The sequence below is a fragment of the Odocoileus virginianus genome, chromosome 21, assembly GCF_023699985.2.
Source record: "Odocoileus virginianus isolate 20LAN1187 ecotype Illinois chromosome 21, Ovbor_1.2, whole genome shotgun sequence".
Taxonomy (NCBI): Eukaryota; Metazoa; Chordata; class Mammalia; order Artiodactyla; family Cervidae; genus Odocoileus; species Odocoileus virginianus.
This window is the reverse complement of record NC_069694.1, coordinates 18,790,143-18,816,752: the sequence shown is the minus strand read 5'-3', so window position 1 is coordinate 18,816,752 and position 26,610 is coordinate 18,790,143. Positions and strand designations below refer to the sequence as shown.

The 26,610-nt window shown below is 35.2% G+C and overlaps 1 protein-coding gene across 4 annotated transcripts in view; it reads left to right on the top strand.

The window, feature by feature from the left end:
* TBC1D19 (TBC1 domain family member 19) overlaps positions 1 to 26,610 on the top strand; it is a 137,301-nt gene that overhangs the window by 63,844 nt on the left and 46,847 nt on the right. For all 4 annotated transcript variants that reach the window (XM_070452067.1, XM_020897627.2, XM_070452069.1 and 1 more), the window contains 3 exons: positions 1,678 to 1,790; positions 10,188 to 10,262; positions 13,608 to 13,670. In XM_070452067.1, coding sequence (XP_070308168.1) covers positions 1,678 to 1,790; positions 10,188 to 10,262; positions 13,608 to 13,670 — 251 coding nt within the window. The remainder of the gene's footprint in view (positions 1 to 1,677; positions 1,791 to 10,187; positions 10,263 to 13,607; positions 13,671 to 26,610) is intronic.

Here is a 26,610-nt window from a genome sequence, read left to right as displayed (position 1 = left end):
AAGCTATTGATTAAACTTATTTTAATTTCTGAAAATGAGATAGTTTTAAGTAAATGTCTGCATCATATGCCCTCATCTGAAATTTAATCCCCCAAAAGCTAAAGACCTAAAAAGGAATCATAATTAACAATGTAGATAAAACAATAGGAATCTTTATAAAGAGGGGAAATGCATCATTTTGGCTTTATCAGTAAACAGCAGATAAAGAAGTACACATATGATTCACTAAAAAGGAAAAGATAAATGCAGCCACACATTTCTCAAGGATATTAGCTTAATCCATTCAACAATAGAATTTCATTTTAAAATCAGAGTCAGGTTCTCTCTTTGATGTGCCCACACCCTTCTCATTAATGTTAATAGGAATATGCTCCTGCATCAGGAGAAAGTAATGACTGCCACACTTCCTGGTGACTGTTCACCGTGGTAGGACTTAATAACTGAGCAGCTGTCAGCATTCTGGAGAATAAATTTTCCCCATCTTTTGAAGATTCTTTTCCTTGTTTATATAAATCCTGTTTAGTCTTTGAAATATGAAGTGCAGATATGTCTTTGTGTCAGAATGAACCTTCTGACAGTTATATTATCATGGTCTAAACTCCCTAGTTCAATTTTCAGAATCTAGAGGACTGTGTTTATATGATTTGATATTTTCATTAAACACAATTGCAAGTTAAAGAATATGTTTCATCTTTTTATTTCATGTGTTCCCTTTGTTTCTTTTGGTCTTCTCATTTTCATTTAGTGTAAGGTTTTTTCCTTTTTCTTTTAAGGATATAGGAAAACAGTACTGTTAGACATATATTAGCAGATGTCTAATCTTTCTTCTTTTGTTTTTATTTTTTTATATTTTGGTTTTGTTTGTTTTGGAAAGGGGCTTAATTTCTAGATTTAATATTTAATATTTTCATTAAAATAAAAATTAAAACAAAAGGATAATATATTAATTTTGTAAACTTGACCGCTTCTGAATAATCTGGGGCCTTAAAATGTTATTGGATCCTTTGTGTTTTCGTTCTTAAAAAATTCCTCTTTTCTGTTGGTTTTCCTGGAGAAGGAAATGGCAACCCACTCAGGTACTCTTGCCTGGAAAATCCCATAGACAGAGAAGCCTGGTAGGCAAAGAGTCGGACACGACTGAGCAACTTCACTTCTTCACTTCTTCTGTTGATTTTGGCAGATAGTTAAAAGGTCATCTAATAGAATGGATATCTACATTTCCAGAATTCTTAATCATAATACTTCAAATAGCATACTACTTCCAAATACTAGAACACTCATGACTTAGTAGAATATGCTTAAGAAATTTAAGGTTTCTGTAGATATGACTTGATGTGATCTTCAAATCCAAAATTTATTATATATATGCATCACTAGTTGCAGATCCATGAAACTATAGTTAAAGCACAGGAATTCAAGGTACTTACATTAAAAAACTTTCAGGTAAGGCAGGAGGTGGAGGAGCCTAAGGCTTAAAACGTACAGGACTGTAAATCAGACCACATCAAAAATCAGAGTAAAAGAAGATCGCCAAGATATGTTTTAATTATGTAAGATACAAAGATGAAATGTTAGCTTCCTTAAAAAAATTGTGAAGATTTCAGTGTCTTTCTTACATTACACATTTTCTAATGAGACTCTAATATGCTTTTTTTTTTTCTAACATACTTTTAACAGTTCTAACAGAACAAGATAGTGCTGCCGCTCAGCAGTATGTCAGACAAGGAAGTCCTACCGCCCTGAGAGCCGAGCTGTGGGCTCTCATCCTGAATATCTCCAGCCACCCCGAGGTGAGGGCGAGGCGCCAGACCTGATGTCTGTGCCTCAGAGAGCCGTGTTTCAAAGCAGAAATATTGTCTGTTAGCCTTTTATTTATCCCCGTTTAAATTTTCAAATCCACTGTAGTTTAGAGTTGTACGATAGGATTAATGTATAATGTAATCACTATGTATTTAACACAGATGTTTTTATATTAATAATTAATTGGGTAGTGTGAATCTATACATAAACAATAAGTGTAGGATTGGCCAGAAAGCTCATTCAGGCTTTTCTGTAAGATCTTATAGAAAAACCCAGTGACCGTTGTGGTCAACTCCATAAAAGTTTAAAAAGTGGAGTCTGCCAGTTTAGGTCACTGAGGATGTATTGTGGAATTGGGAATAGAATAGGGTGAGATACAGATAGACTACCCAGTATATGTAAATGAGTACTTTGTCCCTACAGTTACTTTGAAAATGTGCACCATTTTTATAGCTCTAAAAATTGACATTTTATGTGGGAATGTTATTTTCCTAAGTATAAGAATGTTTTATTTTAGGAAATAAAATGAAAATGAAGAGAAATCACCAACAGACAGGTAATAGATTCAATGAAGAAAAAATATGTAACACATTCTTTTTGAAATATTTTGAGAATCTTTTTTTTTTTGCTTAAGCCCATTGAGCCTACAAACCATTGACTTAAATATTGTAATAAATAGCAAACTAATAGTTACAGCAAACTAATGGTTCACTAGACAGTGGTTAAAAACATGGGTTTTCTTTGAAATCATACAACCTACTTTCAACTCCAAGCTCCCCCAACTGCTGAGTGAGATAAATTTCTTCAAACCTCAACTTACCTATGCTTAAATATGGGTAATAATTTTTATATCACAGAGTGGTTGTGAGAATTAAATAAAATGTGAGTCTTTTATTAACACAGTCCCCGATATAACAGGCCACCACTAATGGTAGCAGTAATAATTATATATTGCATATAATTATAAATCAGTCATAATTGATAATATGTAATAATTCTATGCACATATAATTATATACACACATATACACATATATTAAAATTACATATAATTATAATGGCAATATTATTAATAATAAATTAATCATATTGTATTCATACATTAATCATAATTTAAAATAATGCTGTTTTTCAGAAAATCAAACACTAACATAAGTATTATAAAAGCTATACCTCTGGCCTTTGCAGATTATGTATGTATGCTTGTGTGTGTGTGTTTGTGTGCATGCATGTATGTGTGTTTTAAATCTCCCTCTGTGAACAGCACTATCAAAAATCACTTGCTTTCTTTTTGAAAGAATAAGCTTTATGCTTTATTTTAGAGCAATTTTAAACCAAATGATACTGCTGATCTTTTGAGGTGACACTTTAAAAGTAACAGTTGACAAAACAGTTTAGAGTGTACTTTAGGCCTTTTTTTAGTGCATCAGCTCTTGTAGAAGAGGTGGTAATTCTTGTTCTGATCTAACTGTGTAGATCAGAGTTAGATCACCTACCAATTTCATCGACCAGCAGCTAAGTTAACAAGTCCTGTCTCTGCAGAGGAACTACTTCCCTCTCAAAAATAGATTTAGAATTTTTCCAGAAGTATCATTGTAGAATAAAAGTAGCAATCCCAAATAATGATTGTTACAACGTTCAGCAGCTGTTTTTACACTTGCATTCTGGAGTTAATGATCTTGATTTTCTGTACTCAAAATGACAGATCTGTAAATAGAAATTAATATCAGAAAGGCAATCTTGATTTTATTGAATAAAACACTTTCTATACCTTACACTTTTATATTCACTGTAAAGGTGTTACCTGCACACAGTATAGCAGCTCCAAAATAATTGTTGTAGGTGGTACATTAGAGGAGGGAGAGAGGGAGAATACTTCTTCTTACGAAGAATTCTTTATCAGAATGTTTTGTTCAGTTACTTTTCAATCACTTAAAATAAGCTACACATGCAAATGTATCATAGTTAAGGAGATACATAAACAGAATATTTCAAATTTCACACCCGCAAACCTGTTTTAAAAATCTTACCTCCTTAGAAAGACTTGGTATTTAATGCTTTGAGTTCCTAGCAGTTAGTTTATTTAATACTTTTATTAGAAAATTATTTAACTTTGATTTTTTTTCTCTTTTAAAGAAAATATGTGATAAGCTTAAAAGCATTGTCTTTATATATTTTCTATAGATTTCTGGATCAAAATACCCATATTTAGCAAACATTCATATTTAAATTTTTGCTTAATTTCAGCTTGCTAGTTAAAAGAAGATAGCAAATTTTCTTTTACTTTGCTCTAAGTTCTTACTTACTGATAAAATAGTTAAGATGAGTATTAACATTTACGATTTCCTTTAGTGATTTCACAACAATGTTCTCCACAGTCTGACCTAAAGGTCTCCAGCAATGCCTGACCATCCTAGATCTTTCTGGTCACACTTACCTCATCTTCCCGGTGTCTGTTTCTGTCCTTCACTCTCCTCAACCACTTCTTTTCACAATCTTAGCAAAAGATATCACTTCCTCTTAACCAGAAAAAACATAAGTCATCAGAAGGAACTTATCCAAATTCTTTCCACGAAACCTGTGAACTTTATTGTGTCAGCACCCGTTCTTGCCTCCTCTACTTTTATATCTAAATTTTGTGAAAAAAAATTCTATGCTGAATGCTCCTACTTTCTTAATCCCATAATCACTCAGTCTACCTTATTCTGGTATATATTCTACCAAATGACGATAACTGTCCTAGCTAAAGATATCAAAAACAGTGGACGCATTTTAGTCTTTACATTTTACTGGATTTGATACTATTATCTATTCTGTCCTCAAAATATTCTTGGCCTCTAATTCAGTTCATCCTTTTTTTTTAGTTATTTCCCTCTTTCTTTTTTTTCAAGTCTGCATTTGGGCTCCGGCACAAACCTTAAGTGCTTGTGTTTTTCAGAGTTCAATTTTGATCTTCTTTTCATTCTGCACGTTTTCCTTAGACCGGTTCACCGATCGTTGTTTTCTGTAATGGCTTCAACTCTGTTTTCAGTCAATCGTTGTCTTAAGTCTAAAACTTTTATTTCCAGTTTCCTACAGAACTCTTAATACATGCTCCAAAAGTATATCAGACTCATGATGTCTAAAAGAAAAGGCATAATCTTTACCTCAGTGCATTTATGGCCATGTAAGAAATGAATTGTCTCTCCACCATGCTGTTCTCTCCCTGAAAAAAAAAAAGCCTCAGACTTTTTTCTTGTTGGGTACTCTCCTGTTCTTTTACGTGCAGCTTATTCTGTCACCTTTCCTGCGAGACCTTCCTGACCTCTCCTCTCCCTTATCTTCTCCTGGCTCCATCACTGCTACTGTTAGAGACTTCCTTCTTCTCCCCCTGTGGAGCAATGACCTGAAGTCAGAGAGACAGATACCATGCTTCTTACTTTGTTTGTCCACCTCCCTTTCTGTGCTGGGCCTTCCTTGGCTCAGATGGTAAAGAATCTTCTGCAATGTGGGAGACCCAAGTTCAGTCCTTCAGTTGGGAAGATCCCCTGGAGGAGGAAATGGCAGCCCACTCCAGTATTTTTGCCTGGAGACTTCCATGACCAGAGAAGCCTGGCAGGCTACAGTCCATGGAATCACAAAGAGTCAGACACGACTGAGCAACTAACAAGTTCATATTCTTTCTAGATTGAGTACCTGGGGACAGGAATTGTTTTCTTCTTCATCATCTTAATGTCAGTATCTTGTACAGTGTCTGAAAATGATAGGCTCATCTAAATGCTTACTGAACAATTAAGTATAAAATTTTAGGACTCTTTGTGAGTTCTTTCATTTTTTAAGTATATATTTTCTTCTTCTCTTTAGTTAAGTGGATAGTCTAAGTCTGAATAAAATACCAAATAGATAAATATATTAAAATTATTCTCTGATGCTAAAAATTTGGGCCACTTTGCTTTTCAAAGATTGCTTTTATAATCATATTTTATTGCTCTTAAATGTCTATTTGCCAGGGCTTATACAAAGTACTCTTTAAATATTCTATTATTGGTGATTGTTTTGTTTTATAAATTGTTTTCTTATAATGTCTTTGTCTGCTTTTAGGGTAATAGAATGAATTAAAAGGTATTCCCTCTGCTTCTGTCCTGTGAAGGAGATTGTAGAAGACTGGCAGAATCTCTCCCTTAAATGTTTCGTGGAATTCACCAGTGAGCCACTCTGGGCTTTGTACTGTCTATTTTGGAAGGTTATTAATTATTAAATGAATTACTTTAATAAATCTAGGCCTATATACATTGTTTCTTCTTGTGTGAATTTTAGCAAATTTTCAGTAAAATCTTTTTCAAGTAATTGATCCATTTCATCTAGGTTATCAAATCTGTGGGCAGGGAAGTATTCCTAGTATTCCTCTATTATCCTCTTAATGTTCAAAGGATCTTTCACTTCTGATTTGGGTAATTTGTGTCCTTTCTCTTTTTTTCTTAATTAGCCTAGCTAAAGGCTCATCAGTGTTCTTGATCTTTTCAATGAACCAACTTTTGGTTCCAATGATACTTCTCTATTGATTCCTATTTTCAATTTTATTTATTTATGCTCTATTCTTATCATTTCTATTCCTCTGCTTACTTTCAATTTAATTTGCTCTTCTTTTCCTAATTTCCTAAGGTAATTCCTAATTTTCCTAAGGTAAAAACTTAGTTTATTTTAGATCTTTCTTGCTTTCTAATATATGCCTGCATTTAATTCTATAAATTCCATGTAAGCATTGCTTTTACTGCATTCCCCAAATTTTGATGTTACCTTTTCATTTAGATCAAAATACTTTACAATTTTTCTTGAAATTTCTTCTTTGACCCATGTGTATGTTGTTTAATCTCCATGTATTTGGATATTTTCCAGTTATCTTCCTGTTATTGGTTTCTAGTTTAATTCCACTGTGGGTCTGAGAGCAGACGTTTTAGGATTTCTGTTCTTTTAAATTTGTTAAAGCTATGTTTTATGACCCAGAATGTGGTCTGTCTTGGTGAATGTTCCGTGTAAGCTTGAGAATCATGTGTGTTTTGCTGTTGTTGGATGAAGTAGCATATAGGTGTCAATCGTATCCAGTTTATTGGTGGTGGTGTTGAGTTCAACTTTGACCTTACTGACCTTCTGCCTACTGAATCTATTTCTGATAGAGAAATGTTGAAGTTTTACTTCAATTGGAAATGCATGGTTTATTTTATAAATGATGCTGATGACCATCCTTCTGAAAGAAAACAATCAGACCTTTGGCTTACAAAATATAAAAATAAATTCCAGGTAGGTTATAAAAATGTAAATTTAAAATATCACTTTTAGAAAAAATTAGGAAAATATTTACATAAATATGTGGTGTAGGAGAGCCTTGCCTAAGGCAAGCAAGAGAACCCAAATCCATAAAGAATTTTGAAAAATTTGTCAATGTATACTGTAAACAAAAACAACACATATTAATTTGAAGAAAAAGTATTTGTAACACAAATGACAAATGTTAATCCCCAGAATAGATAAAGGATCTGACAAATTAATGAAATAAATGTAGTCTAACAGAAAAATATGCAAACCATGGAAGTGAAAGTTCAAATGGCCAATAAGCATATGAAAGAAAGTCGACTTTATTAGTATTTGAGAAAGTCTAAATTAATACAACAATAAGATAACCATTATTTTTACCCATGGAAAAGTTAAAATGGTGAAAGTCGCTCAGTAAAGGCATATGTACATGAGGATATATATTGTAGTATTTGTAGTAACAAACAGCTAGAAACACCTGAGTAGCCATCTATAGGGGAATGGTTAAATAAATTGTGACATAGCTGTAGTACAGTTTTAAAAATATTAAAGTTTATGTGTTGATACTTATTTAAAAGACAGAGAGAGATGACCGTGACACAGCACTAGAAACTGAAAAATAAGTATATTATGATTCCATTTTATGTTAACAAACAATAGCTAAAACCCTTAAGTATGATTATGTATTTATATAAGCATGGAGAAAGGTATGCAAGGATATAAGTTACAAATAGTGTTATTAATACAAATATGAATAACTAGTTTCTTCAGCGTGGTGGGAGGGAAGAAGAAAAAAAGAGTATTAATTTTCTTTATCCAGCTCTAGATTGTTTCACTTATTTTAATGGTCGTATATCAGTTTGTAATTTTAAACTTTTTATTTTTAAAAAGTGACGTAACTATAAACAGCTTTTCTGCTACGTTCACTAGAAAACACTAAAGTATAATAATATGCCCTTTGCCAGCTGTCAGGATTGGTGTTTGAATTGGGTGCTGTTCCTACCTTTAAAAATGTTCTTTTATTCTAGCTAGAGAGGTAGATTTAATAAATATAATAGAAGGCAAATAAAATAGTAAAGTAATTTTTCTTTAGGTAAGAAATCAAAACATCATGAATGAGAACAAAATAAGGCTTTTTGATTAAAATTAAAATGACTAAAAATAGCCAGCAAGTCCCTAGATTATCTTTATGTGATGAGCCTTTTGACTCAAACCAGAGAATTGTGTATCAAGCATTTTTTAAGACAGAGAAATTGTATTTCAGGAAACGTAGGTTTGGACACCACCCTGCCATGGCCGCTGCATGCATCAGATATTCTTATTTGTCCCAGGTGATCCTGTCCCACAACTCTTATTTGTTTGAGGGACTGTCTTCAGAAAGAATCACACAGACTGCGGTGTACTGAGGGAGCCAAGCAGTATTTGGATAGGGGTGGAAACCAGGGCTAGAGTCCCCGAGAGATGGATGGAGGGATTCAGAGAAACGCAGGGATCAGCTTCAGTAGTCAGATGATATTTCCATCTCTCTTTAACACAGCTACTACCTTAATCTTGACCTTTTTCAATCTTTATTTTGAACACCTGACCAACTATTAGCCTGTCCCTTAACTGGATTACATCTTAACATCCTTCCTCCCCCTTTCTCTTCCTCTGTCTTTTCTTCTTTTTCCTTCCCCTCTTTTCTCTCCTTCCTGTCCTTCCTCTCTTATTTTTATTTCTTACTCTCTATTAAATGACTTCCCTTGTGGCTCAGCTGGTAAAGAATCTGCCTGCAATGCGGGAGACCTGGGTTCAATCCCTGGGTTGGGAAGATCCCTCCAGAGAAGGGAAAGGCTACCCACTCCAGTATTCTGGACTGGAGAATTCCATGGACTATATAGTCCATGGGGTCGCAAAGAGTCGGACACGACTGAGCGACTTTCACTTTCACTTCGCTTTCAGCCTAATCTTATCACTGTTTAGAGTTAATTCGATTTTCTAATATCATGGTACCATATTATTTGTCTTAACTGATTTTTTTGTGCTAAAATTTTACTAAATTCTTTACAATTTAAAAAAATTTATTTTATATTGGAGTATTGCTGATTAACAGTGTTGTGTTAGTTTCAGATGTACAACAAAGTAAATCAGTTATGCATCATATACATGTATCTATTCTTTTTCAAATTCTTTTCCCACTTAGATTATTACAGAATATTGAACAGAGTTCCTGGTGCTATAGCTGATTTTTATTTAATTTTTAAAAGCCTTGACTCAGATTTAAAGAAAAGTACACTACTGATTCTGTTGATCAATGTCATTAAAAGTCCTGAACCCTTATCATTGTCCATTAGCCAGATGCGATGAGAATGTTTGACATTATCTCTTAAAAACTTACATACTTTTCCAACCTATGTTTAAATCATGTACATGTTAGCTATATAGCATTCTGTATAGTTACAGCCATTATATTTTGAACTAAAAATGAATAATTACAGAAATTTTTTTCAAAAAAATCCTGATTTTTTTTTATATGATGTATGATAGCTTTTACTACCAGGGGTGATTTAGTATGCTTAAATTTTTTATTTTATAATAATTTAGATATTACAAAGGCAGTATAGAGCAGTCAGTCTGGGTTTTTATATAGGTTCTGGGAATTTCCTGGAATCAAATCTTACTACCTTTGTGGCCTTGAACAGAAAGTAACTTCTTTCTCTGGGCCTCAATTTCTCAAATGTAAATGGGAATAATAATCATTGAACAGGTTTATTTTGTTGATATGAGATTAAATAGATTAACATGCATATTGGGTAAAACAGTTCCTAGTAATTACTTAATAAATACTACATTTACTATTAAAGTTAAATTACAGTTAAATCAATTTAGCAAACATATTAAATACCTACCAGGTACCAGATTTTATCTTAAGGGATGGGATTAAGTCTATTTATTGATCATCAGCTATTAGCCAGGCATGGAGACTCTAGTAATGAATAAAATAAAGCCCTTATTCTCTTAGTGTATATAATACTATTAATGATCATTATTTATTAAAATTTGAGGCTGACTTTATAAATTATTGACTTTTAATATTTTTGTTTTTCTTTTAAATCTAGGATATTTTATATTATGAGCAGCTTAAGACAAATGTGATACAACATGACCTTTTGGTGGACAGTCTAATTTATAAAGTAAGTAAAGCTATAAGTTTTTCCATTTCATTAACATTAAGCAATTATCAAGAGTCTTCTTCATGTAGGTACTGTACTATCTATGATGATACATATTAACCTTGAAAAATAATTTTAAGTGATCATTATACTTAGGATGATAAGGTTGACCTTCAAAATCTGCAGTTTCTATTCAATGTTATCTTTCACTTTGCTGTCTTCACAATCCTTTCTTGACCCTCCCATTTATTGATTAAGTGAATGATATTTCTTGTCCTTATAAATTCCAGTTTTCCACTCAAACTATACAGAAAATCTACTAAAAGAAAAAATCAGATTATGGATTTCTTCATCTTATTTATCTCACAGTTTTTTAGAGCCTGCTTGTTTATTTTATTATATTGAAGTCACAGCTTATTTTTAATTTCTTTTGATTTCTAGACATAGAGTTAAACAGATCTCAAGTTTTATGATAGGGATTCATTGAGTTTTTGTTTTTAGGCATCTGTTATTGAGAGTTGAGATGTAAGTGCTGAAAGCATGGTATAGTGTTTGACTGATTCTGGATTCATAATTGAGTTGTTTAAAAGACTTAGATTTTAGATTTAGAACTTGTAAGATAGAGGAGAAAGGGCGTATTTTTCCAGATCTCAGAAACAGGGGAAAAAAGAATCAAAGATTTGTCTGGGTAGAACATAACAGAAGTTAATAATAACAGTGACTGCTAGTGTTTAATGATTGCTTACTGTGTGCTATACAGTGGTCCAGACTCTTTACATAGATTGGCATCTGATCCTGACAGCTACCCCAGGGGAGTAGATACTGGCATTTGGGCTGTAAATGAGAATTCTCTTTTTTTTTTTTCTGAAAAAAAAAAAAAAAAAAAAAAACTTGCATTCTACAGGATCATGCATTAAAAATAATAGAGCTTATAGGAAAAATAGGGTTGGGGTAGCTTTTGCAACTTTATAGCCAAAGTGCTAACAGAAAGAATCATTGGGAGATGAACTGGACAGCTCAGGCAGGCTGCTCCCGCTGGAATTATTAAAAATGGACAAAACTAACAAAGGGTAAGTGCTAAGATAATTCAGTTGCACAGAGCCACTGGGGCTGCTGTCCAGGGGGGCACAGGAGGAAGTGCAGCAGTTAGGAGATGTGCAGGGCTGGGGGTGCGCCTCTCCGGAGACAGGGACCCCGTGCAATCATTCATTTTCCGTTCTCTTGAAATTTCCATTCTCTTGAAAATAGGCAAAGGGCTCATGCCTGCAGAAGGCTTTTCCCTTTCCTGCTGAAGGATATAATTCTACTTCTGCTGTTCTGACTTCTCTTTTTAAAGGAAAATTGCATTTGAACCAACACCATTCTCATGTTATCCTGACATCATTTCCGTACTCACCAGCCACATATTGATAACATGTATTATAGCAAAGTAGGAAGTATTAATACTGTTACTTTACTGTCTTACAGGTGAGGGAACTAAGGTAAACAAAGAGTAAAGAAATCTGTTTAAATTCATATATTAAGTAGTAAAGCCAAGATTTGAATCTAGGTAATCTGATTTTACAACCATACCTTTAACCACTATGCTCTACAGGGAGGAGGATCAGGAGAGTTAAGAAGATGCAGTCTTTTGATGAAAAGTCTTGACTCTTGAAAAACTCTTGAAGTTTTTACATAGATTTGGATCAAGGTACTGCTACCGACTTTGAGGTCAAATGAGTGTACACAGGGGATTATCTTAGCAACAGCCTAAGAGATCTTTGGGGCTTTAAGACTTTTAATCCCCTCTCTGTTCAAATGAGAGAAGTATCACAAGAGAAGTTCAAAAAATCCAAGAGTGCTCACATGAAAGTCCTTTGCTGCCCACATGAATTTCAGTTAGAATCAGTAAAGCAAATCTGTCATGAGAAAGCAGTAAACAGCTTGTGTCTGAACAGTCGAATGTAAGTTTTGTTAGAGTCAGTCCTGACGGTCCACAGCATGAGTGTTTACTCACGTTAGTTAAACTCTGCTGATCTTACTGGAGCAACTCCAAATAGTATTAAAGTCAGCCCTTAAGGGAATGAGCATTAAAAAAATAATCATTTGAAGTTTCATTACAACTCCCTTTGGCAAAGATTCATTTTTAATTTAACTGAAAATAAAGTAGAATTATTTTAGCGGTTAAAGAAATGAAGGAAACAAGGCAATACTTAAGTACAGAACATCGTCAAACCCTCCCTAAGCTAAAATATCTAATGATTCTCTCTGGATTGTATTTTTTTTCTCACAAACTTGCCCTGAATCCACACCATCTATAATTTTCTACCACTTACTGTGATCTGACAGTTCATATCAGTGTCTCTCAACCTTTTCTTCATGTAAGAAAAAATTTTCTCTAATATAAAAAATTAAATACCAAAGAATAAGATTCTGTTGGATAGAACAAGCTTTGGAGGTCCATAAGCCATTGTACTATGTAAAAAATTTTGATCCCCAGAAATGAAGCCCCCTTAGAGGCAACATCATCCTCCTTGAGATTGCATGATCTCTACTTCTGCCCATGTTGTGACTTAGACTGGCTCCTTTCTTTTCTCTTAATTTGTGTCTTTCAGTTTTTCTAGGCTCAGCACATATTCACTATCTCTAGGGTCATCCACAAGTCATTTTATCCTCCTCTAATTGCTGTTTTGATCAATAGCCCAATTGAATCTTGTAGGTTGGAAATATTTTCATAGATTTCTATGATATTTGCATAGATTTATATTACATTTATAATTATATAATTATAATATTTGCATAGATTTCTGTAATATTTCTTTGGGGCGTGTAACCAGTATTTCTCATTCTCCAATATTTCTACCATGTATGTTTTCTTCCTGGTGAGATTGAAGATAAACTTTGTCTTGTTTGCTAACAAGTGATGACTTGCAAATGAATAATTACAAAAACATCGAAGATTTTTGGTATTTTGATGGAATGGCATGAATGTGGGCTTGAATGATGGAGGACCAGACTGAACAGCAATTTGATGCCAGATTTTTATAGTTGCTTTTGTACATTGTGATTGCAAATGCTTTTCTGATTTTAAGATGCCTAAACATTAGATTCAAAGGAGATAAAATTGAAATAAATAATAAGAAATTACTAATAGAACCCAAACAAGTGTACACAATTTGAAGTCAAGTAATGTGTCACGTATATTGTCAAGTAACCTAATAAATTTATTTCTGATAAATCCAGTGATAAAATCTAATTGAGAAGTTTATAATTATATGTGAAGTAATAAAATCACTTCAGTATTATTTCTATATGTTACATTTATGTCTTAGTACTAGAAACATACTCATTTAAGTTCTTTTCAGTGCTCTCTACTTTTAATTATAGGATGTGAAATTGACAGCAAGCAATGATGATTATTATTTTGTATTTGAAGATTATTTATATCAGGTAAGTTTAAAACTTAAAATATATAATATTCTTGTTTTAAATTCTCTAACTCAGGCTACTTCAGAAAATACCTCTGTTGTTAACTGAATCCTCCTAAAATCCACACCTTGTTTCTTTTTTATCAAATTAAATTTTCCAAGTTTGGGACCAGGTTAACCTTCGTTCTTACAAGGGACTAGGGGGACGGTAAGAGCTGCGTCCCTGTTCCAGCCAGGAGAGGCACAGGCGCAGGTTCGTAAACTGAGTGTCCCTTCATATTCCAACTGTCCCAAGGGGTGTAGAGAAAGCATTTTTACATGGTACTTTTCTGTTAAAGGTCTTGAGTTAAATCATTAAGTGCTTTGAAATCAGCTTGAAGAGTTGTGATTACTCTTTGATTACATCATATGGTGATACTGTGGATATTTGGATTTACCTAGGTCTTTCTCATATCTGATAAAATAGAAACAAAATAGAAATATCATAGTTAGGAAATATGTGATTTATGTAGAATTGCTTAAATGATATTCTTTTTTTTAAAGATCACACACACATAGATAGATAGAAGATAGATAGATAATATGATCTTGAATGAATGTCAATATGTGTCATGGAAAAAACATCTAGATTCCACATGGCAGTTTCTGCTTGACTAAATGTAAATCAGTCCCAGATGTCTAATTAGCAGGTCTCTGATGGTAATAGTGATTGTAGTTGTGTATCTGTTTAAGAAAAGAGTTAAGAATCTCTGTAGAAGGTTTAATTAATTGTCTATTCCAAGAACTAAAGTCCAAAAGATTTTATAAAATTTATTTATAAAATTAAAATTTGAAATAACCTTAGGAAGAATTTTAAGGGAATTTCCATGATTTCAAATATGCCATTAATTTTTAAAATTTTAAAAACAGTTAAGACTTAAAATCCCATTCTTTCACATACTGTTATTGATTAAAATTTGGACAATATAAAAACCTTAAAGTTTATTTACTTATGTAGCAAATATGTAGCCTGATACCTATTTTTTGGTACTCAGTCAAACTTTGAATGTACAATAAAGTTAAAGCTTCATTTATATAGTAAGTTTTGTTTCTGCACTGAAATACTGAGTAGAAATTATCGCTTTTGGTATTGTAGCATAAGGAGGTTCACAGAACCACCCCTGTTAGAAAAAGCAAAACCAGTGAAAATTATTTAAAAAGCAAAAAAAAAAAAAAAAAAAATTAAAGTATCTGGAAACTGTCTTAAGATTAGATGTCAAGTCAGCAAATAAAAACATTTATTCAGGAAAAGTGACTAAGTCTCAAAACAGTCTGTAGCACTTGAGCCATGATGCACTCTCTCCCTCCTCTTAGCCCCAGATCATCATGATGGAAGCTTCAGTTCAACTGAGTGTGGCTAGGAAGATGGGGTTCCTTTTCGTGTAATTTCTAGCCAAAGACTGCAGTATCTCGGTAGAAGACTCTGTGCTATGCTTAGTCGCTCAGTCATGTCTGATTCTCGGCAACCCCATGGACTGTAGCCTGGCTCCTCTGTCCATGGGGATTCTCCAGGCACTGGAGTGGGTTGCCATGCCCTCCTTCAGGGGAGCTTCCCAACCCAAAGATCGAACCCAGGTCTGCTGCATTGCCGGTGGATTCTTTATCATCTGAGCCACCAGGGAAGCCCATGAAAGGTTCAGGTAACCAACATTTCTCTTCCTCCTCAGCTCTGTGTTGCAGATGCAAACTTCAGAAGAAGGCTGCCATGAAGTCAGGGGCTTCCTGCCTCCACTCAGAGGGCAGCCCTCTGTCAAGAGCAGGCTTGAGTCAGCTCCATGACTTGTTCTCTGGAGTGGCTGCACCGGCGTGCATTCCTGCCAGCAGTGAGCTAGGCTTCAGTTTTCTCTGGACCCTCCCCAGCACTTGTCTTCTTTTTTTTTTTTTTTTATCCTGGAGATTCAGGCTACCATGGGGTCGCAAAGAGTCGGATACGACTGAGCACACACATGCATGCATGCAAACTTAATTTCCGGTATATATCAAGAGAAATGTCTTTTTTTTTTTAACGGTAGCCATTTTAACAGGTATGAGGTGATAACTTTCTGGTTTTGATTTGCATTTCCCTGATGATTAGTGATGTTGCATACCTTTTCATGTACCTGTTGGCCATTTGTATGTCTTGTTTGGAAAAGTTCTATTAATTTCCTTTGCCCACTTTTTAATTGGTTTTTGCTATTGAATTATAGAATTCTTAATAAATTTTGGATATTAGCCTCATATCAGACATAAAATTTGCAAATATTTTCTCCCTTCCTGTAGGTTGCCTTTTCATTTTGGTTTTAGTTTCTTTTGCTTTATAAAGGTGTTTAGTTTGATATAGTTTCACTTATTTATTTTTGCTTTTTAGCTTGTGTTTTGCTATCTTCCCTGGTGGTTCAGATGGTAAAGCGTCTGCCTACCATGTGGGAGACCTGGGTTCAATTCCTCGGTCAGGAAGATCTCCTGGAGAAGGAAATGGCAACCCACTCCAGTACTCTTGCCTGAAAAATCCCATCCACAGGGGAGCCTGGAAGGCTACAGTCTATGGGGTTGCAAAGAGTCGGACACGACTGAGCGACTTCACTCACTCACTATCATAAAAGGAAATTACTATGAAGACCTAAGTCAAGGAACTTTTTTTTCTATGATTTCTTCTAGGAATTTTATGGTTGAGGTCTTATGTTTAAAGTTTTAAGTCCATTTCAAGTTCACTCTTGTGAGTGGTATAAGGTACAAGTCTAATATCATTCTTCTGCATGTGGTTATCCAGTTTTCCCAACCCTGTTTATTGAAGATACTATCTTTTCTCCACTGAGTTTTCTTGGCTCCCTCGTTAAATATTAGTTAATTATGTGTGCGTGGTTTATTTCTGGACTCTCGGTTCTGTCCCATTGGTTCCTGTGTCTGCTGATTACTATAACTGTAGTGTAGCTTGAAATCAGGAAGTGTGATGCTTTGTTATTCTTCCTTGAGATCGCTTTGTCTCCTCAGTTTCTTTTCTGGCTCTATACAAATTTTAGAATTGTTTTTCCATTTCTGTGAAAAATGCCCATTGCAAATTTTAATAGGAATTGCATTGAATCTGTAGATGACTTTGGGTAGTATGGCATTTTAACAGTGCAACTTCTGATCCGTGAACATAGGCTATTGTTCCATTTGTGTCTTTTTCTGCTTCTTTCATCAAAGTCTTGTAGTTTTAAGTGTGCAGATCTTTCACCTTCTTGGTTAAATTTATTCCTTAGTATTTTATTGGTCTTTTTTATGCTATAGTGAATGAAATTATTTCTTTTTCAGCTGTTTTGTTCTTAGTGTATAGAAACACAGCTGTTTTCTGTATATTGATTTTGTATCCTGCAATTTTACTGAATTTTACTGAATTTCATTGATTAATTCTGGCAGATTTTGGATGGAGCCTTTAGGATTTTCTATATATAAGATCATATCATCTATATGTAGAGATTATTTCTTTCTTTCCTACTTGAAAGTGAAAGTGAAAGTTGCTCAGTCATGTCCAACTCTTTGCAACGCCATGGACTGTACAGTCCTTGGAATTCTCCAGGCCAGAATACTGGAGTGGGTAGCTGTTCCCTTCTCCAGGGGATCTTCCCAACCCAGGAATCCAACCCAGGTCTCCACATTGCGAGCAGATTCTTTACCAGCTGAGCCACCAGGGACACCCATCCCTACTTGGATGCCTTTTTTTTTCTTTTTCTTTCCTAATTGCTCAAAATGGTCCTGTAAAAACACCAATCAACTCGTGTTACTTGTGATATTAAATCCCAAACACCGAAATCCTTCACAAGGCCTGGATGACCCTGCCTGCGCTGGTTCACATCTCTCGCCTCGTGGCTCACCTCTGCGCTAACCCTGCGGCACTGTGCGTTCCAGCACCTCTGACCTCTTACCTTCAGGGCCATCAGACCTGCAGTTCTTTTGATGTAAAAGACTGTTGCCTTCCCCTCTTCCTCTACTAAATTCCTATTTTTCCTTCAGCTTTCAATACCTTTTTTACAAATTTGCTGTAATTTTTTACAAATTTATTTACAAATATCTTTCCTGACCTACTCTGCTTCTCAGCAGGACACATACATAGGGTCATGGCCTTGTGTTTTGTGTGATTACATATTTATTGTCATTGTAGAGGGCTGTAGATTTTCTTTAGTTAAGAGTTTAGTTCTAGATGTGAAGGATCTTTTTATGAACTGACTTCTAAATGAAACAAATTAGTTAATGTTGTACAATATTAAAAATATGAAACAAAAGTTTTTGGTCCTCCCTATGATAGCTATTTAGATCCTGAACATGAAATTATTATGACACTAAACATGAATACATAAATTATAATATCATCCAAAGGACAATAATCATATAGTTTGTAGTGTGTTGACTATTCTACTCCAGTGTGTAGGTAGAGAAAGTGGAAATGTCATAATTTCTGCCCCTTTGGTGGCTGGAGAGAAGAGGATTGTCAATTTAAATTCACAGCTACAAAGGCTTTTTGGTGGTGGTGAAAGGGACTTGCCAGACCAAAAAACCTACCTCATTTGATGAACAGGGTCTGTAAGGATAACATTTTAAATTAGAGTCGTTACAGTTTCTCCACATAGTGCCAGAATTAACCCTTGAAGACCTACTCATCTTTGTGTACCACATAAACTTGGGAAACTTAAAAGTGACAGAGTATGACAAACATAACTATTTATAAACAGTGGATGCATTCTCTGAGAAAAAACAGAGTGGTCATCAGTAAATATTTACTGATCCTTATATATAATGATACCACCTTTGATGGGCTTACATTCTAGTTAAAGAGACAAAAACATTTTGAAATTGTTTTAAAGTATGTGTGTAAAGCATTAGGTATTAAATTAATCAATATCACAGATAGTAAGTACTATAGGAGTATACTTTGACCTTTGTTTTCCATTTTTAATCAATATTTTAGTCCAAATTATATTATTTTTAGATTTCCTATAATTTTTTCAGTCCTAGATCTCATAGCCTCTTCTATTCTCTGTACTTTGTAAAGGTTTAATGTGGATCTTTGTCCTTACAACATAAATAAATGGATAATTGTAACACCTAAGTTCTGTCTTTGGGAATTTTGCAGAACAAAATTTTCCTCATATGGATAGTTACCAAGAAAATACTTTTCATGATCATATTTGTTCATAATTAATTTTATAATAGTTTGACTTGTCATAGAGAAGTTAATTTTAAGTAATAAAAGTATATGTAATTGTTTGCATTGAAAACAGTATTATCAGAAATTGAGTTGTGATTTTTTTCTGAAAAAAATTTTTTATCCCTATACATGTATGCACATGTCCTCAAATGTGTATGTATGTATGAGATAAGAAAGAAGAAAGCCTTTTCTTATCAGTAATTGTTGGCTTTCCTTTGGCAGAGTTGCCTAGCAACACAACTACTCAATGGGAAAATTGTTGATGTTAATGGAATGAACTTAATTTTCTAGCACGCTCTGTGTCATAACCCATGTGTTGGGTTTTGTGACTAGACTACGAAATTTGACAGCGTGTGGCATTGCTGCGTCCGCATATGGACGAGAAAGTCTGCAGTAGCTCCTCCTGAAGGAAGATCTGGGCCTGTGTTACACGGACACACGGGTGCTCTTCTCTCTTCTGAGTGACTCACGTTAGTTACCTGAATTTTTTCAGCAACAACACTGAGCATTATAGAAATAACATTTTGAGTAATAAGTCAACTTTTTAGTATTCCAAAGTTTAGCATTTATTTTGTATGAAATTCTTAAAAATACTTAGTTGTGCTGAAAATTTTAAATTATGTCAGTTTTAAAAATGTGTTGAAACAGAAGACAACCCTTTATTCCATGGAAGTAAATTGGGTCGCTTGACTATTTAGTTCAGATTTGAGTACTTAGTGATATCACGACAACCTATAAAAGTTAACTTATAGTCCAAAGTATATAAAGTATTTACAGGGGAGAACTTTTAAATAGTAAAGAGAAGACATAGGAATTACTCTTTCTGTTTTCTGACAAATTCTCTGTCCTATGCTTGGCTTATCTAGCATATGCTTAGTAGAAATACTGGCATATTAGAATATGCCATTTTGTTGTTACTGCTGTTTAGTCGCTGTCATGTCTAACTCTTTTGCAACCCCATGGACTGTAGGCCACCAGGATCCTCTCTGTGTGGGATTTCCCAGGCAAGAATGCTGGAGTAGGTTGCCATCTCCTTCCCCAGGGGGTCTTCCTGATCCAGGAATCAAACCCACGTCTCCTGCATTGGCAGGTGGATTCTTTACCACCGAGCCACCAGCGGAGCTTACAATATGCCATAGTTATAAATATTTTAATGCCATTGAATGGAGTTTAAGAAAGGCCCAGGTGCAATCAGATATCCTTTATTCATGTATTCATGTCAAATTATTGAGTGTCTGTTCTGATACAGGCACTGCATAAGAAAATGCTTATTAAGCTCATATTTTAGTGTAAAATGAGGGAAAGGCAAGTACACAGTTATAATTTGATAAATGTTCTGATAGAGGTTTATGCAATGTTCCATGCAAATACAATTAAAGGGGAAATAAATTCTGGGAGTAGTTCAGCTTAGTGGTGGCTTTAGAATAGAAATGTTATAAGAAATATCTGGTTTTTTTTCCTTTATCTTAAAATTTTTTAAATTTTTTATAGAAGTGTGGTTGACATATTATTTTTAGATATACAACATAGTGACTTGACATTTATATACATTACAAATTGATCACCATAATAAGCCTAGTAACTGTCTGTCACTAAACAAAGTTATTCCAGTTATTGTTGACTGTATTCCCTGTGCTATACATTACATCCTCATGACTTATTTATTTTATAACTGGAATCTTGTTCCTCTTAATAGTCTTCACCTATTTTGTTCAGCCCCCTACCCCTCTCCCCTCTGGTCTGTATCTGTGAATCTATTGCTGTTTTGTTTGTCCATTTGTGGGTTTTTTTTTTTTAAGATTTCACATATAAAGAAATCATTTGGTATTTTTTTCCTCTGAGGAAATATCTGATTCTTAAAAGACAAAGAATTAGGAGAATGGGAAGAGCAAAAATAAGCATGAGCGATATGCACATGGTGATGAATGAGGAGTGGTTAGCTTCGCATGGCAGTGAACAGCTCTGGCAGTTGAGGCTAGCCTTAACCAGCACCTGATGTAGGGCGACGCCTGTGTGAACAGAGAGAACAAACGTGAGACGTGGCAGTACCGTGACTTACCATTCTAATTACCCCATCTTGAATGCATGTTCAGCTCCCTTGCCCTTCTCCCACTTTCTAGTAGTAATTACCTGACAAAGCCTTAATCCTGGTTAAGTACAGCTGTCCACCAATTCTGTGGCTATACTGTGTGCATTTGAAAGTGGCTGGAGAAAAGCATGCAACCATGATAGCTGGTTTATTTAAATTCATGACCAAGAACCTCAAGAAAGTCCTTACTTTTCCTTGGCATTTATTTCTACTTCATTTCCCTAGTCCAATTTTCATCCATTCTCCTAGAAGACTTCTCATACCTCCTCTCTCTTCAAATCCCCACCTCTTCTGTCTCAGCTAATGTCTCCGAGTCCTGTTTCTGAAAAAAAAGTAAAAGCTCTGAGAACAGCCTCCCAAAGACACACACACACATATTCCCACCACCACTTGTATTCCTCATACCTGCATCTGCACCAATATAGTCAGCTCCCTTCCTCTTATTATGGATAAATTATCCATGCTTTTATTTATAACAAAACCAATCCCTGTGTTTGGACACTGAAACTCATTTCCCCTTGGTACTCAAGAGCAATGAAATTGTTGGTTTTTCCATTGTCAGTTTTCCTGTCTCTATTGGATCTTTGCTCTCACTATTTCTGAAAAAACAGCAAAATAAAGTGAAACAAAAATCTTCCCTGATTGCTCATCGCCTCCAGCTACTGCCCCATTCCCCTATTCCCTGAGTTGGTGAAAGTTCTTTTTAAAAAAATCTGTAGATACTGTTTCTAAATCCTATCCTCCTGTTCTCTCTTGAACCTTCCTTAATGAGGCTTTTTCTCTGCCAACCTATCTCACTAAACTTATTTCATGTTGCTGAATCCAGTGGTCCTTTCCCAGTTCTCACCTTACTTTATCTGTTTGGTCACCCAGTCACAACCTCTCTTGGATTCTCTCTCTTCAGTTGGCTTCTAGGATACCATGCTTTCTGGTTTCCTACTATCTTACTAGCTGGCACTCTCATTCACCTTTGCTGATTTCTCTTTATTTTCCTGTCTTAGCCTGGAGCACCCCAAGATAAGCCATTGAACCTCTTTTTCCCCCCTGTTCTTGCCATTGGTGATCTCGTTTATTCTCATGACTTTAAATACCATCTATACACAGACACCTCCCAGGTTTATGTTTGTCTTGTCTTTTTGGTCTTTCTGGACCTCTCCCTTCAACTCCAGGCTTGTGTACCTGGTCCAAGGGAGCTGTTGTTCTGCCCAAACTCTTATTATTACCCTAGACTCATTTCCTGACCACTTTTAGGTTCCTAATTAAAGTACACATCAAACTTTTACTAATATATACATGTGAGCATGCATTAGCCCTCTTGTCCACATTATTTTCCTCTGTAGCACTTACCACCAAATAACATAAAATATAGTTTACTTTTTTCCCCCTCTGTCTCCCTTCACAAAAACATAAACACTGTAAGGACAGGGATTTGGGATTTTTTTTTTCATTCATGGCTGTATTCTCAGTCTTTAGAACCGTGCCTGCCACTTAGTAGATGTTCAAGTAAATACTTGTAGGAGGGAAGGAAGGAAGGGAGGGAAGGATGGAGGGATGGAGAGAAGGGGAAGGAAAGAAGGAAGGGAGGGAGAGAGGAGAGAAGGAAGAAACTGTCAAAGGTAGAATCAGGAGGATTTTGGTGACTGGCTAAATATGCAGGTTGAGTGAGAAGAAAGAATCAAGAATGACTGAGTTTGCAGGCTTTGGATACTTATAAGTATTGGGCTTCCAAGATGGCACTAGTGGTAAAGAACCTTCCTGCCAATGCAGGAGACTTGAGATGCAGGTTTGATCCCTGAGTTAAGAAGATCCCCTGGAGGAGGGCATGGCAATCCACTCCAGTATTTCTTGCCTGGAGAATCCCATGGACAGATGAGCCTGATGGGCTATGGTCCATAGGGTCGCAAAGAGTTGGAGACAACTAAAGTGACTTAGCACGCATGGAAGTTAAGGTCAGAAACACAGGAAGAATATATAAGGTTGGAAATCAAGGGGACAGGTCAGAGAAGGATTTTTATTTATTTATTTATTTATTTATTTATTTTGATCAGTGACATTATTTTTTCCCCAATTAAAATTTCCTATTGCTTTTATTTGTTTTTTTTTTTCATTTATTTTTATCAGTTGGAGGCTAATCACTCCACAACATTGCAGTGGCTTTTGTCATACATTGACATGAATCAGCCATGGAGTTACATGTATTCCCCATCCCGATCCCCCCTCCCACCTCCCTCTCTACCCGATCCCTCTGGGTCTTCCCAGTGCACCAGGCCCGAGCACTTGTCTCATGCATCCAACCTGGGCTGGTGATCTGTTTCATCATAGATAATATACATGTTTCGATGCTGTTCCCTCCAAACATCCCACCCTCGCCTTCTCCCACAGAGTCCAAAAGTCTGTTCTGTACATCTGTGTCTCTTTTTCTGCTTTGCATATAGGGTTATCATTACCATCTTTCTAAATTCCATATATATGTGTTAGTATACTGTATTGTTCTTTATCTTTCTGGCTTAGTTCACTCTGTATAATGGGCTCCAGTTTCATCCATCTCATTAGAAATGATTCAAATGAATTCTTTTTAATGGCTGAGTAATATTCCATGGTGTATATGTACCACAGCTTCCTTATCCATTCTTCTGCTGATGGGCATCTAGGTTGCTTCCATGTCCTGGCTATTATAAATAGATCAATGGAACAGAATAGAAAGCCCAGAGATAAATCCACGAACCTATGGACACCTTATCTTCGACAAAGGAGGCAAGGATATACAATGGAAAAAAGAAAACCTCTTTAACAAGTGGTGCTGGGAAAACTGGTCAACCACTAGTAAAAGGATTTTTAAAGTGTATTTTTCTCCGTAAGAATGTGATAAGAAGATGAGAGTCCTTAGCCAAGCATGAAAGTAAACCAGAAGTCTTTTTTTATTTTTCTCCCAGTATTCTCTAATTGCAAGTGAGATTATCAGCACTATCGTGATCATTTACGTAGAGAGTGCTTATTAGGTGCCAAGAACCGCTCTAGATGCTTTATGTACTTTATAGCCAGTTCTTACAACAGGTAGCTTTATTTCTGTTTTATCGATGAAGAAGCAGAGGCTCAGAGCTCAAACTATACCTTATAGCTACCAGGACCCAGGCCAGGTCTATTCCATTTCAAAGCCTTGTAAGCCTAATTGTTCTTTGGTTTATGAAAATTTAAATCAGGGCAGAGGGTTTCAAAAAGTGATTCTTGAAATTTTATCATTTGAAAATTCTCCGGATTAGTTTGGATAGAAATACAAGACACACCACAAATTTAAAAATTGCACGATAATTGTAAGTTAAAGTGATTTTTCCAACAGACATACATCATTTCTTATATGCTTTTTATTACATAAATAACATTTCTCAGAAACATCCATTATAAATATCTTTTCAAAAACTAAAGGAAGCTTTAGTCCATGTAAATCTTATGCAGCTGTATGTAGAAATGTTAGGTGTAATTCTGCTATAAAACTGTAGTTCAGACTTAAACATCCAGCTTATACTTATGCTCCCAACTTTTCTAAATAAAGTAAATCATTACATATGTTATCTCATCCACATAAAGTTCAATTTTTACTTAATTAGTGAGTAATCAAAGTTGAATTTTCTAGTTAATTTGATTGAAACTGTCATCTTCATACAGTCACATTTCTAGCAAATTTACAGGTGAACAGTAACTTCATTACAGATACAAAATTGGATCTCAGAAGTTAAAACAGCTCAGGTTAAGATAGGAGTTGGCAGCTCGCTGCTTGCATGCTGGGGTTGCACGTCAGTACATAACGTGTAACATCCCATCTCTGGCTTATCATCAGAGTCACGCTACAGTTACCGATGTTCTCCCAAGAGCAGTTTCAGACATCTTGTCTTCTCTAAGGCATTAGGGATTTGAGGGGTATATATTTAAGCACAGAACTTCTCCTAACATTACTATGTTCCCACCAGTTTCAAAGAGAAAGTTAATACAAATGTTTCTTTAGGAACTGTCTTCCCTCTAGGCAATGATAGAAGGATATTTGTAAGTATACTTCCTTTTGCATTATTTATTTTATTTATTTGTATTTATTTTATTGGTAGTTTTTTAGTAGTTATTTATTATTACATTAATTGTATAATTTTATTAGTTATATTAGTTGTATTAGCTGATTAGTGCTGCTGTAGCAAATTAACATAAATTTAGTGGCTTAAAACAAAATAAATATATTCTCCTACAGTTCTGTCTGAAGATTGAAAGTTTTTTGAAATGGGCTTTAGTGGGCTAAAATCAAGCTTTTGTCAGGACTGTCTGTGTTTCTTCCAGAGACTCTGGAAAAGAGTGCCTTTCCTTGAATAAGAAAAATAAAGTTATAGATACCAGAAAGGATACAAAATTATTATCAAATATATGTATATAGAAATTCAAAGGAATTAACTGAAAACCATTAGAATTATAATCAGTTAAATACCTGTTTACTAAATAAAATATTGAAATCATTTTTTCTTTTAAATATGAGAAATAATCATTTGGTGTATATAAGGGAAAGTAAAGAGCCAGGCAACATAAGTCCTTTATTCCCGAAGAGGATCTGGGTCTCACGTCCCAGTGGCCGCTGCAGACTGCCCCCATCTTAGTCCCCATCCTTGTCTTAATCTTCTGCAGGGCGTCCCTGCCTCTGCCCTTGCCCCGCCGTGGCCAGTTCTCTTCTTAGTACCTAGAGGAATCCGTATAAAGTAAGTTAGGTCGTTTCACTATTCCGCTGAAAACTTTGCAGTGGAGCTGCACTTCACTCCCAATAGAAGCCAAGATCCTGACAATGCCTTGCATAATTTGGCCTCTTTTCCTCTCTCACGTACCTCTTTCCACTCATCTGCTCCAGCCACACTTGGTTTTTCCAGCACATCAGGCACACTTCTGCCTTAGCACCGCTGCGATTATTGGCTTTTCTGCCTGGCTCTTCTCCCTGAAATCTAAATGTTAATGTCCTCAAGTTCTTTCCAGTCTTCCATCAGATGTTACCTTCTCAATGAAGTTCACCCTGATTGTTCTCCTTAAAATGGCAATTGCCCTTCCTTATCCCCCCTCTACTTTGTTCCTGTAGCACTTACCAACCAATATGTTATATAATGTAATTATTTACAATGTTTGCTATTTATCTGCCGCCCCCCCCCCCCACCCCAGTCAGGCTCCTTAAGGGAGGTTTTCTGTTTGTCTGTTTCCTTTGTCATATCCCAAGCACCAGAGCACAGAGGGGTGAAACTGATTAGGAGTTGCAGCAGGTTGAATAAGTGTTGGTCAATCTTCGATCTGTAGGAGTCAGGTAGGAGTGACTAGGGAACGAGAGAGGTGTCTTTCAAAAAGATAATGGCTGAGAATTTTCCAGAAATGAGGATGAACAAAATTTCACGGTGAAGACACATGGTGGTCTTAAGCCATAGAGATAAAAACAAACCCAAAATTAAATATACTGGGGGGAAAGCTACAGAATATGGAATAAAATTTAAAGCAGTAGGAATAGTAATAAATAGTGACTGCAGCTAACATTGTAATAATACTCACCATGTGTTAGGCACTGCTTTAAGCACTTTATGTATATTAATTAAGTCCTACCGTAGACATTGAAGTAGGTATTAATATTTTATATGTATGATGTAGAGGAAAGGAGACACTAAG